Source organism: Aristolochia californica, unplaced genomic scaffold (assembly GCF_029961685.1).
Source record: "Aristolochia californica isolate CCGP_79_NKW_82.1479 unplaced genomic scaffold, dmAriCali1.0.hap1 SCAF_10, whole genome shotgun sequence".
Classification (NCBI taxonomy): domain Eukaryota; kingdom Viridiplantae; phylum Streptophyta; class Magnoliopsida; order Piperales; family Aristolochiaceae; genus Aristolochia; species Aristolochia californica.
Genome location: NW_027181771.1, coordinates 23,658,981 through 23,672,939, shown reverse-complemented (window position 1 = coordinate 23,672,939; position 13,959 = coordinate 23,658,981). Strand labels below are relative to the sequence as shown.

The 13,959-nt window shown below is 35.3% G+C and overlaps 2 protein-coding genes across 2 annotated transcripts; both read left to right on the top strand.

Moving 5' to 3' along the window:
- Positions 1 to 569: 569 nt before the first annotated feature.
- Positions 570 to 1,495, top strand: LOC137942947 (uncharacterized). The gene is made up of 3 exons (XM_068788665.1): positions 570 to 1,029; positions 1,167 to 1,260; positions 1,315 to 1,495. The coding sequence occupies exons 1-3, from the start codon at positions 570 to 572 to the stop codon at positions 1,493 to 1,495; spliced, it is 735 nt and encodes a 244-aa protein (XP_068644766.1).
- A 7,844-nt stretch (positions 1,496 to 9,339) lies between these two features.
- On the top strand, positions 9,340 to 9,762 carry LOC137942946 (uncharacterized). The gene is made up of 2 exons (XM_068788663.1): positions 9,340 to 9,429; positions 9,475 to 9,762. The coding sequence occupies exons 1-2, from the start codon at positions 9,340 to 9,342 to the stop codon at positions 9,760 to 9,762; spliced, it is 378 nt and encodes a 125-aa protein (XP_068644764.1).
- The last annotated feature ends 4,197 nt before the right edge of the window (positions 9,763 to 13,959 follow it).

Genomic DNA, 13,959 nt, shown 5'->3' with positions numbered 1-13,959 from the left:
AGGAGTTCAGTAGCTTGAACTTGATGATATTCGATGGAAGAAGAAATTCAGAAAACCGGATTGTTTGTTCTGTTGTCCATCAATATCTTCACTCGAGTTTACCTGATGCATAAAGGAGCCTCATTACGTTTTCAATGGTCTCAAATCCCTACAAAATGAAAGCAATGAAGATTGATAATTTTCGGCTGAAGAGATAGAACCTGAAGAGTCTTAAGTACTATGGTGGAGTTTGGAACAATCCCACTTTCAACAACACCCTCCCTGGATGAAGCTACGGAGATGCTCACCCTTGACCTCGAATTCTAATTTGAACTATCCAAGGATATAGATCACTTGAACTCAAGTTTTTGCCCAGAAAATAGATTGATTAACACAATACTTTTTTTGTTATTTCAGATCACAAATAGTAGTATATAACAATCAAAAAACCAGTCAATGGACTTTCTGCATAAGAGAACCTTTACTGAGAAGACTGACAATATCTGCAAGCTACCAAAAAATATTATTCAACACATACTCACTTTTCTTCCATTGAAGTGTACAGTGATGACATCAATTTTGTCTAGGCAATGGATAAACATGTGGAAACCCCTATGGATTTACAACACTGTTATAGGCTTGACAAGGAGTTCACAACAAATTTAAAGAAGGCATATTATGTACAAGTTGTCTACCAACTTCTACAACTCCATACTCTGGACAAGATTAAGAAGTTTCGCCCGTGCTTTTGTCCCGGTGACAGATACTCATCCGATCTCACAAAATGGATTAAATTTGTCAAAGTCGAAGGATTTGGGGAGCTTGTACTTGATTTGAGTGGAAGTGTAAGGCACTCAGATTCAACAGATGATGATGATATCAGGTGGGGGATGAATAAATTCAGCATGTCAAACTCTTTGTTATCTTGTCTATCAATATCATCTCTCAACTTAACTTGCTGCATACTGGAGCCTCCGGAAGATGTCAAGGGTTTCAAAACCCTAAGCGGTGTTGCTTTCTATCGCATGACCATTACTGGTGATCAAGTAGGTGAGATAATTTGTGGCTCGAGGACTTGAGTTTGAGTAACTACGACTCCCTGAAATCAATGGAAATTGATCATCTTCAACAGAAGAGAATAATAGTGGAGTAAGTTGCTTGAACTTGATGATATTCGATGGATGAAGAAATTCAGAAAATTGGACTGTTTGTTCTCTTGTCCATTGATATATTCACTCAACTTAACCTGATGCATCAAGGAGCCTCATTACAATTTCAAAGGTTTCAAATCTCTAAAAAATAAAAGTAATGAAGATTGATCAACTTTGGCTGAAGAGATGGAGATAAGCAAGCCGAACCTGAAGAGTCTCGAGGTCAAGGGTCGAGTTGTGACATGCCCACTTTCAAAGACATCCCCTCCCTAAATGAATCTATCGAGATGCTAACCATTCGCCTTGACTTTTACTTCGAACTATCCAGGGATGTAGACCACTTGAACTTAAGCCTTTCAAATTGAATGCTCAACCCAGCCAGCTGCAACTTTGAACCATCACGTTTGTCAAATTGAATGCTCAACCCAACCAGTTCAGCATCTAGACCGGTTGGGTTGAGCATTTCAATTTGAAAACTAGATTGTTCAACTTGTCAATATCTCAAGTACTGGCGGAGCTCCAGCAGTGTTTACCTGTGATAAGCAAGCAGGCGAACTTAAATGGAGTTGAGAATATTTAAGAAAGCACCATTAAAGACAAAAAACAAAGAGGATTCAAATAGCAATGGAGAGAGCACCAGAATTGCACATTTTAAACAGATGAATGAATGAGAAAAGGCTTACAAATGGATCGATTGCAGTATGGGAATCCAGTCTCCTAGAAGAAAGAGGATCACAAGTTTGAACAGCTATGTTGTTCCTCTTCTTTGCTGCAATTTCTTTATAGAATGCAAAAGAAGAAGAAGATGAAAGGAAAGACAAAACACTCTTTATTCTCTTTCCCCTACTCTCATTGCTCTAACTCTCTCCTGCTTTATATAACTCTTGTTTATGTATTTCTGACTGCAACAAACAATTCAGATATTCAATGCACTCATAAAATTGGTTGTAACAAACGTAAAAGCTGGCTGTAACTTGTAAGACACCAGCAAATCGGTGATCTCCTCTACTCTTTCCTGCTTTATATAACTCTTGTTAATGCATTTTTGGCTCTAACAAACAATGCAGTCATTGATTGCACTCATAAAATTGGTTGTTACAAACCTGAAAATTAATTGTAACTTGTAAGACACTAGGAAATAGGTTGTTACAAACCTGATGATGGGGCGTGACAGATTTTTTGTTTCTTATATAGGGAAAATAGATTTAGCTTAAAACCAGAAGATCCGGCCCGTTAGTCTGGTCCTATCGTAATTGGACTGAGTAAGATTACACCTGGTTCAATTCTTACAAAGTAATGTGAAAAAATTCAGTTATACCTTAATGGGGTTTCGTTGAGTTATGAAGTTTCTTTCCACATGATTTTTGATATTTCTTTCAAATAATTTTCTAAGTTCAATAAACTAAATGAGTTCCTAGACTATAGAAATAAGAAATAGAATGTGGTTACCTGATCCAGTGCAATGACACATACATTGAGTGAAATATTATGGGTAAAGTCGCTTCTCTTTGAATATACCTTGATGAAACTTCATTGTGACAATCAAACAGTTATCTACATTTCAGTCTTTTCTAAAGGAACAAAACATTTTGAGATTGATTATATTTTTTTGAGAAAAATAAATCAGGTGGGATTATATCCCTTGAATATGTCTCTTCCCAAAGCCAGGTGACCGATATCTTCACTAAAGAGATTCCAATGAGACCACTTTTGTATACTTGTTCCAAGTTGGGCGTCTATGTTGTGTATGCACCAACTTGAGGGGGAGTAGTGGAGAAGTCAAAAGACTAAATCGTAATTTTTTTTCTTGATTTTTTTGTTATATGTCTATCCATCTATTTCACTTATATAAAAGGGCAACTTTGTCTAAATTCAGCCTTTCCATGGGAGAAGAAAGGAACATGCTCTAAGCTTCTCTTTCTTTTCCTCTTAATTCTCTCTCTCTTGTGTAGCTTTCTCCTTCCTCTTCTTCTTCCTCTTCTTTCTCCTCTCTTCTTCAATTTCCTTCCTTCTTCTTCTTCTACACTCAACCTTAAGACAAAACTCAAGATAAATTAATGGAATCCTAGAATATAATATTTCTAATTTTATATGAATAGTTAAAGTGGACCATAGACATTCAAATGGATATACTACTAGAAATTTCCTTTGAAGGATTTTTAAACTGCACAATATACTTAAAGCATATAATTGCAAACTTGAGTGTTTGTTATCATCAAAATTATCTCAATGGAGGTCTTAAGATCAACATTCCCTCCATTTTTATGATGACAAACACTCATAAGTTTATAGTGATACATATGTTACGAGTGCATAAAATGAATACAAAAATTTTCTTTGAGGAATTTTTAAACTACATAACAACCTTAAGCCATATAATTGGTAACTTCGGTTTTTTTTATCATAAAAATTATCTCAATGGGGTTCTTAAAACCAACATTCCCTACATTTTTATAGCAGACACTCATAAGTTTTTAGTGATACAAATGTTATGACTGCATAAAAGGAATACCAAATACAAAAATCAAACTCTTTCATCATGACTCCCCAAAGTTCAATGCTATGTTGACTTGTGTGGATTTTTATACGTTCACTCCAAATTTTCTCCCCCTTTTGATATCATCAAAATTTATAATGGGGACTATAGGTATGCTCCCCTTATAGTGATGCTCCCCCGACGTCATGTGATGCTCTCTCTTTTGCTATTGCATTCTACTACCCCGAAGATATGTACATTAGCTTGTAATTGTACTCCCCCTTAAGTTTTACACTCCCTTTATTTTCATGCATTCAAGCTTCCTTAAGTAGTCTCAAGTAATATCACAATCAAAACACAACTCTCTTTTTAGGGATCTTGGGACTACATGTCTCATTTCATACTCACAAAACCATATACAATGACTAAAACACTGGTCAAAATTGTTAGTCAATTTTCACTTCTAAAGTTGAGCTAGCATGGCTCTACTGTCACCTAGATTGACTAAGTGGTTCCCTAGAAGCTAATTTTCAAGACCCTTGTCTAGATTATATAACCTCCTTTTGGGCTACATTTTCTCGTTCTTTCCCCTCTTGCTTCTTTCTCCTTTTCAATTTTCTTACCAACTATGCTCAATTGACACTCTTGGTCTCATGACCAACTTTGTCAACTTAAGGTGACTTCATCATCTCTTTTATGCACCACCCTTCATTTGGTTTCATGCACATTTCTCCCAAATTCTTCTATAAACTAGCCCAATGCTCCATTTCTTTCACCATACTCTATAGTTCCTTTTGAGCCTTTAGTTTTTCATTTGCAGACATCAAATGAGATTTTGGGATTTTAGCTTTTCAACTTATCTCATTTTTGTGGCTTCTTTATTTGCTAGCCTCTATCTCAAACTCCTTATGAGGTTGCTTTCTTCTTCTTTTACTACAAAAAAGATATGTTGATTTTAGAATATGAGTTATATCTGATTTCTTCATTCATGCTTCTTGCACACTATTCATTGCCTAAATTTACCCTATAGACTCAAAACAACATAGCAAAAAAATCACAAAATCACACAAATATATTAATGGATTTTAAAATAAATACAGCCAAAACATTTATTATATCCAAGATGAATCTCATCATGAATAATTTTAAAATTTACGATATTCAAGATGAGAACATCTCTATGTGACTTTCTTACTCTCACAAACTTACACATAGTTTGAAATCAAAAGAAATGTAAAAGAAGATATTGAATTGCTACATCGTGAACTCTAATGATTTATAATATCCAAAAATATTCAAGAAATAAAACAGCTTTATGAATAATTTTAACTTCTATTGCCTTTAGACTGAAAAATCTTAGCTAAGGTGTAGTTTTGGGAAATGTGGTATCCCATAAAAATGATATCCTTTCACATTAATTAGAAATGACAATTATTATTTTGTAGGTGACTTTTCAATTTTATCCAAAACTACACCTTAGTTAAGATTTTTTTAGTCTTTGTAGTTTAAATTGCTATAATTAGCAACACTAAAAAGTAGACAAGGTGGGTAATGTGTTAAGTATCAACCTCAAGAATTGACGTAACTGATAATATCTGTATCATTACATATAATATGCATCATTTTTTGGATTGTATTAGTTATGTATCATCTTTCAAAGCTAATCAACACACCCAAAGTCCAACACATATTACTCGATACATGATATAAGTGACAAACGCATCCCTTGGTAAGAGGGCTAAAAGCTCCAGATCCAAAATGATGTTTTTTAAGTGTTTCAGAAGAGAAAATCACAAAATCCATCCCATTAAATTTCATGTATGGTCTTCCTCAACCTTGTCTAGGATAGATAAAGGAGGTGATTGTGAAGCAGCCAATTGATGTGTTGGAAGATGGGCTCCAGCCCACACGACCAAGGAAGCCCACATATCTAAGAGTATTATAACATGGGCCATCTGACCAAGAAAGGCCCACAATATGGTCCCAAGGACCATCAACCATGATTACCACAAGCTGACATCCTTATCACATTAGTTGGAAGATCAATAAGGACTCACAAAGGCATCTTTATCTTATGGTCACGTCCTAGAAGAGTTCTAGTTTGAGTAATGTTTGTCTTTTACCTATATTGAGTTATTTAATTATACTAGGACTTATATTTAAGAGTTAGAGTTTGGGTGTAATTGGGACAAAGGTAATTTTATTGTAATTGGACTACACTACTTTCCTCTATTATAAATAGAGGTTCATGTACTCTGGTTATAATAAGTCAATGAAGTATTTATCTTTTTCATAAATTCAACATGATGAAGGTGAGAAAATTCAAGCAATCATGGAAGATTTGAGAAGGCGCTTCAGTGTTTGAACCACCAACAGAGGAACAAAAAAGAATTGTTTGAATTAAATCAGTGTGAAGACATAAGTATACAAGGGTTTACATAGTTTTCCAAAATCCCACAAAATGGGAATACAAAGGTCTGAATTCCACACATTGAAGTGTCTTAGTGTCATCTAGGTGTCTTTACAAATTTGAAAAAATCAATGGGTTGTTTCTTTCATTCTTCTTCTACGATTATTGGATCTTGATCCTCTTCACTTTAGTGATTCATTTGTCCTTGATTCTCCCTTTTATTGAGTGATTTGTCAGGATACTTATCCTTGATTGATTTTGATTAATTGAGTATGATTTGTAGGAGAATCTTGAATAGCTAATTTTTCTTGTGGTGGGACCCTCATGTGGGTGATTGTGGGATAACTAATTATAGAAGATCCTTGAGGTGGTTGAGATTTATCCATGCTTGAAAACGTCCCCCTTTGCATGGCTTGCATGACTGAGAATAATGTCTCCTTTGCATGGGTGTGAACCTATCTTCTTGTAGGTTTTCCATGGGCATGATTTCTATGTTAATGATTCATTCCATGGGCATGTCTTCTATGTTCATGTTACTTCATGTAGCTTTAGGTTGTGCAGCAGAGGGGAAGAGTAAGACTCAGGAGTAAAGATCCCCTTCCCATACATGTGTGTGCCACACTCACAAGAAAACAAACACAACTAAGAACTAGTTCCTATGGATTTTGCATCACAATGCTATCAACACTTGGCATGAGACTTAAGACAGAGTTTGAAAAGGATTTGTTCAAAGTAAACTTATAGGGGGTGAATAGGTTTACTAAAAAATTATGAACTTTAAATCAATCTAGCATAATCACATCCACAACACCAATATTTAAAGTGGTTCACAATCACTATCTTAGATTGTGGCTCTACTCCCAGGGATCTCTTACCTTGGAGTTAAAGGATCCACTATGTAAAGCCAAACAACATCTACAAATTAGAACCACACAAGTTCAATTACAACACCTTCCCCTAACAGTTAGGGGCTTATAGTTAACAAACTCTAAATAAAAAACCTATAACAACACTTTTTTTCACACAAGGACTTACTAAAACAACAATAACAATAACAACAATAGCAACATCAACAACAATACTTGCCCACATATGGACTTATGGAAACAACAACACCTGCCCGGACATGGTCTTATGGCAATAGCAAATACTAACCCACATAGATCTTATGGCAAGAACAACACTTGTCCACATAGGGACTTACGACAACACTAAGTATAGATGCTTAGCAAGTTAACAAATGACTACATAACAAAGGTCTCTTGCTTTTCAATCAAGCACAATATGCCTCTTGATAGACAGATAGATCAATGGAACAACATAATATAATATAAAAAATACTTAAGTGGTTCTACCAATATGATTGGCACCACTATGTATAAAAATTAAAAGTATACAATAATCTCTTCAAAGAGTTTTGATATCAAAATTCAAAACTCAGATAAAGTAATTTATCAAAACTCAAATCAACCAAACAAAGTACTAAAATAACTATGAATGTAAAAGAAAATACTTAGCATGCTTGAAAAACTCAAGTTGAAGACCTCCATTCTTCTAATTTCAGAGTATGGGACAAGTGGATCACAAAGTATGAATGTGAGGCACTTCAAATTCATGGCTAAGTGTTGAGCATAGGTTGACTCCTATGTTATTTTTTATGATAACATAACTAAATTGATCAAACAATTTGAAAAACTAAGTATTCAGATATTTCACCTTCAAGAGTCAATGCATCTCAAGGTTTAAAACTTCAAAATGATCAAGCCTACACAATATCTCGAGCATCAATGAAGGACATCACTAGAAGAAGCACCCATGAGGAAGAAGACAACGAGAAGACTAGAGTTCAAATGTAAAAATTAAATGTCCATACTCAGTCACAATGTAAGAGAGTATTCCTAAACTCCCTTCATTAAGTACAATTGTGAAATTGGAGCTTTAAGTCACAAAATGCATATAGATATGTTTAAGAACATCACTTAGAACTTGTTAGAGAACTTAGAGAAAAAAACATTCTCATATTTTAAATGTCAACATAGTTGAACTGACACTGGAGTGATCGATCATCTAGAAGTGCAGGGGCCATAAATATAAAGCATGATTGAGAAACCATAGTCGATTGGTCCATCATCCAGAACATGACTATTTCATGCTATGGAGCCTGATCAATCATCCCATTTGGATTGATTGATCAATTCTACCCAGGCAAACAAACTTTACATGGAATGATTGATCACCCCACCTGATTGATCGATCAGACATAATCTTGCCAATCAAACATAATCTTGCAAGTCTGAGGCATAAAACATGATTGATCATAGGAAATGCACTAATTGATCATATTTGTATTGCATAGTCAGAGGGAATTCTGATTGATCGATCATCCCGTAGTCAATGAATGAGTAACTTAACTTTTCTACACCAACTGTAACATATTGATCAATCAGTCCATCGATCAATATGTCACTGTCTAATAGAAAAGTAGTTGTTATGATCAATTGATCGATTAGTCACATAACAATGATCAATCAATCAAAGTACTGATTTTTGCTAACGGGAAAAAATGACTAGTTTGAGTTGGTAAAGTTTTTAATACCCCACCAAACATTGTATTGGAAATTTTAATGAGCATTATTTTCAAATATCCTAAGCATTTACTCTCAATCTTGCAAAATATCTGAAAAATGAATTAGAGTGAAGGAGTGAGTCATATTCTTTGAAATTTCAAGTCTCTTTCCATCCCAGCCTTGCTTTCATATAGTCAAGCTCCTTCAATCACTTCACATTGTGTTGCAAAGGAAGAGGAAGCTTGGATCTCTCATGGAGAATGATCTCTCCAAGTAAGGGTGTACATTTTTCCTTTATATTTACTTAAATTTATGAAAGGTACATCTAGAACCTATAGAATCTAGATACAAAGGGCCAGCTAGAGCTAGAATCTAATAGCAATCTCTTGGGAAGATTGGTGTTGTAAAATACATGTATTGAGCTACACGTGGTTTAAAGAAAACTGAAATCTCTTTATGTAATTTCGGCTATTAGAGCTTTTGAATAGTGGAATTTCCCAAGCAATGGTTCTCTCGTAGTGAATACCAATAGGGGAACTTCAATAACAATTTTTTTTTGTCTCCTGTGGTGTGTGCATGTTTTGTTTTACATCGAATTACTTTTATGCATGATTTTTATTACACGTGCAACTTAATGTTAATTCAATATTCTCAATTCATCCTCCCCTTGAGAAGCCATTGGGCCAACAATTGGTACCAGAGTGGGCCAAACACTTAATTGAAATCAAAATCCTCATGATTTTGAAAATATAATAAATGGTATCTCAAGAAAAATTGCTCTTCCCCGAAGAACAATATGCCAACTATCCACCTTTGTTCAATGGAAAAAAATATGGATATTCGAAGGTAAGAATGGAATTCTTCCTTCAATCTATGAATTTGGATATATAGCATGTAACAGAGAATGGTCCTTTTGAGCCACAAAATCTTGAATATGGCCTTCCAATTGAAAATGAATTCAATAAGCTAACTAGGAAAGAGAAAAAGCAGCTCAAGATAAACTCTAAGGCCTTCCACCTAGAACCAAATGAGTTCAATAGGGTCCCCACATGTAAAATTTTCAAGGAAATTTGGAAAAAACTAAAGGTCACACATGAAGGAATCACTAGAGTAAAAGACTCTAGAATTAGCTTATTGCTAGCCCAAGAAGATGAAATCAAAATGAAACTAGGTGAATGAATAGCTGAGATGAACTCTAGGTTCACTCATATAATTAATGAGTTGAACATTCTAGGAGAAGTGATTTCCTTGTATAGACAAAATGACAAGCTACTCAAGGCACTTCCAAAGTTATGAGAGGCAAGGAAGATAACCGTGCATGGGAATGATAACTTTAGAACTATAAGCTCAGAATAGCTACTATGAATCCTTCTCACTTATGAGATGGAACCTCAAGATGTTGAGGAAGAGCAAGCTAAAAAAATTGCTCTTAAGCCCAATACAAGTGTTGAAAGTAACTCTAGTGAAGAAAGCTCTGATGACGTAAGTTTCATCACTAGACTTCTTCAAAGAATCTATAGGAAAAAGAAGAATTTCATAGAAGGCTAGAACTCAAAATGACAAATTCTATAAGGAAACTGATGTTTGTTTTGAGTGTGGGAAACTAGGACATAGAAGGAACAAATATCCAAAGCTTGAAAAAAGAACCCCATCTACAAGCAAAGATCCCAAGAACAAAAAGAAGAAAGTCTTGATCTCAGTTTGGGATACAATTGAAGAAAAAAGTCTATTCTTTGTCTAAACAAATATAAAGAAAAATGCAATGCTCAATTACATAAGATTGCAAGGCTCAAGGAAGAGCTTGTTGGAGGGTAACGAAAGATATATAGCAAATGCCTCAAGACAAAATGAATTGATAGACAAGCAATCATGTGATTGGCTTGCATTTTAAAAGAAGAGTTTAGACTTAGAACATCAAGTCAAACTTCCATCTCTCAAATCCACATCTAAGAAGAAAGTTGGAAAGAAGAGTACAAAGCAAAATAAGAAAATTTCTCCCATTCCTCACATTAGATGCCACTATTACAATGAGATGAGTCACTATGCCCACATTTATGAAATTAAGAATGAAAAAGGCATCAAACAAACATGGGATACCCCAATCAACCAGAAAAGTTGTAGTAACCCAAAAGAAGTTGGAATAACAAGCTTGGAAACCCAAATCAACTAGAACCTCAAATTTTATCCCAAAAGGACCCAACCTAAAATAGATCTCTAAGGGTTAGACTTTTCGTGATGTTGGTATGTCTCCAAGCCAAGGCTCAAAAAAAATTTGGATTTTGGATAGAGGTTGCTCCCTTTCCCTCGACTCCATCTTATTCGAAACTGTCTTTAGGTTTTTAAAAAACAACTCAAGCAAGTAAAAGTTCCAAAAGTAGAAAATTGATTCTTACCCATATGTGTTTCTGTTTCCTTGACCTTGTTATCAACCAAAATCCAACCTTCACTCCAAACATGAACTCTAAACCCCACCTTGGCCAATTCCAACCCTGCTCATTTCTTTTTCCCACAACCTTATTTCTTGACCTGTGTGTTCAAGGCCATGTTTTCGAAAACCCAATTCTGAACGATAACCCTAAACCCTAAACCTTAAATACAAATAATAAATAAAAGTTAATGTTTAAATACAATATGCATCAACTAATGCATCATACATATAAACAATACGTTCTTGATATGCCAATATTTATCATAGATACAGAGAAATCCTCTCCTCCTTGCTTATCTTCCTCGTTCACAGATGAAAAACTGCCCTGAAGCGGAAAATACTGAAGAGAAGAGGAACACAGCTGAAACGAAAAAGAAAGAAGAAGAACAGGGACAAAAAGCTGAAATGGAAAATAAAATAGAAGAGAGAAGAGCAAAGAGACTAACATGTGGGAGTCAGAGCTGAGCGTGCAGAGACAATGATTAGATGAGTAGCGAGTTACAACAGCAGAAAGACGTTCGCTCAGTAGATTTTCGGAAAAGAGTCATAGTCAAGATCGAAACTAATTGAGTTTAATAGAAATCGGTTCTAACTTGTCAAACGAAAATCGCAATTGGGTTTTGAGATTTTGTCATTATCGCTTTCGTTTCTTTGAAGATCCAAAATCAATCTGATTTTCTGTTATCTCTCGGATTTTCACTCAACTCTCATTTTGCTTAAGAGGTTGAGGGGGTGAGAGGAAGTAGCGAATCATCTCTTCAATGCAGCAAACAATCCTATTGAGGGAACAAGTTAAGGAATAAATGTACAGCCCTCAGAAGATTCATTACTATACACAGAAAATGTGTCTTTACAATTTTATTGAGAATTTGGAGAGTTACAGAATATTGATTTCGTATCACAAACAACACCAACATAATATTCATTTGTTTTTTGAACCCTGTGGATTGATTTGTCTGCAATAGGAGCTCAGTAGCTTGAACTTGATGATATTCGATGGATGAAGAAATTCAGAAAATCGGATTGTTTGTTCTCTTGTCCATCAAAATATTCACTTGACTTTACCTCATGCATAAAGGAGCCTCATTACATTTGCAATGGTCTCAAATCTCTAAAAAATGAAAGCAATGAAGATTGATAATCTTCGGCTGAAGAGATGGAGATAAGTAAGCCGAACCTGAAGAGTCTTAAGTACAATGGTCGAGTTTGGAACAAGCCCACTTTCAACAACACCCTCCCTGGATGAAGCTACGGAGATGCTCACCCTTGACCTCGAATTCTAATTCAAACTATCCAGGGATATAGATCACTTGAACTCAAGTTTTTGCCCAGAAAATAGATTGATTAACACAATACTTTTTTTGTTATTTCAGATCACAAATAGCAGTGTGTAACAAACAAAAAGCATAAGAGAACCTTTACTCAGAAGACTGGCAATATCAGCAAGCTACTATAAAATATTATTCAACTAATACTCTCTTTTCTTCCATTGAAGTTTGCAGTGATGACATCAATTCTATCTAGGCAATGGATAAACATGTGGAAACCCTATGGATTTACAACACTATTATTGGCTTGACAAGGAGGTCACAACAAATTTAAAGAAGCTATTATAGGCTTGACACTATTATGGATGTACAAGTTGTTTACTAACTTCTACAACTCCATACTCTGGACAAGATTAAGAAGTTTCTCCCATTCTTTTGTCTCAGTGACAGATACTCATCCGATCTCACAGAATGGATTAAATTTGTCAAAGTCGAAGGATTTGGGGAGCTTGTGCTTGATTTGAGTGGAAGTGTAAGGCACTCAGACACAACAGAGGATGATGATATAAGGTGGGGGATGAATATATTCAGAATGTCAAACTCTTTGTTCTCTAGTCTATCAATATCATCTCTCAACTTAACTTGCGGGATACTGTAGGCCCCACAAGCTGTCAAGGGTTTCAAAACCCTAAGAAGTGTTGCTCTCTATCGTGTGGCCATTACTGGTGATCAATTAGGTGAGATAATTAGTGGGTCCCCTCTTCTCGAGGACTTGACTTTGAGTTGCTACAACTCCCTAAAGTCGGTGAAGATTGATCATCTTCAACTGAAGAGATTAAGAGTGGAGTTAAGTAGCTTGAACTTGATGATATTCGTTGGATGAAGAACTACAGAAAAGTGGACTGTTTGTTCTCTTGTCCATTGATATCTTCACTCAACTTAACCTGATGCATACAATTTCAATGGTTTCAAATCTCTAAAAAATGAAAGTAATGAAGATTGATCAACTTTGGCTAAAGAGATTGAGATAAGCAAGCTGAACCTGAAGAGTCTCAAGGTCAAGGGTCGAGTTGTGACAAGCCACTTTCAAAGACATCCCCTCCCTAAATGAAGCTTTCGAGATGCTCACCATTGACCTCGACTTCTACTTCGAACTATCCAGGGATGTAGACCACTTGTACTCGAGACTTTCAAATTGAATGCACAACCTAGCCAGCTGCTAGTTTGAACCATCATATTTGTCAAATTGAATGCTGAACTGGTTGGGTTGAGCATTTCAAATTGAAAAACTGGATTGTTCAACTTGTCAATATCTCAGGTACTAGCGGAGCTCCAGTAAAATTCTTGTCAGACTCCGTAGTATTTACCTATGATAAGCAAGTAGACGAACTTAAATTGAGTTGAGAAGATTTAAGAAAGCACCATTAAAGGAAAAAAACAAAGAGGATTCAAATAGCGATGGAGAGAGCATCAGATTAGCACATTTTAAACAGATGAATGAATAAGAAAAGGCTTACAAATGGATCGATTGCAGTACAGGAAACCACTCTCCTAGAAAAAAGAGGATCACATCTTTGAACAGCTATGTTGTTCCTCTTCTCTGTTGCAATTTCTTTACAAGACAAAAAAGAAGAAGAAGATGAAAGGAAAGACAAAACACTCTTGATTCTCTTTCCCCTA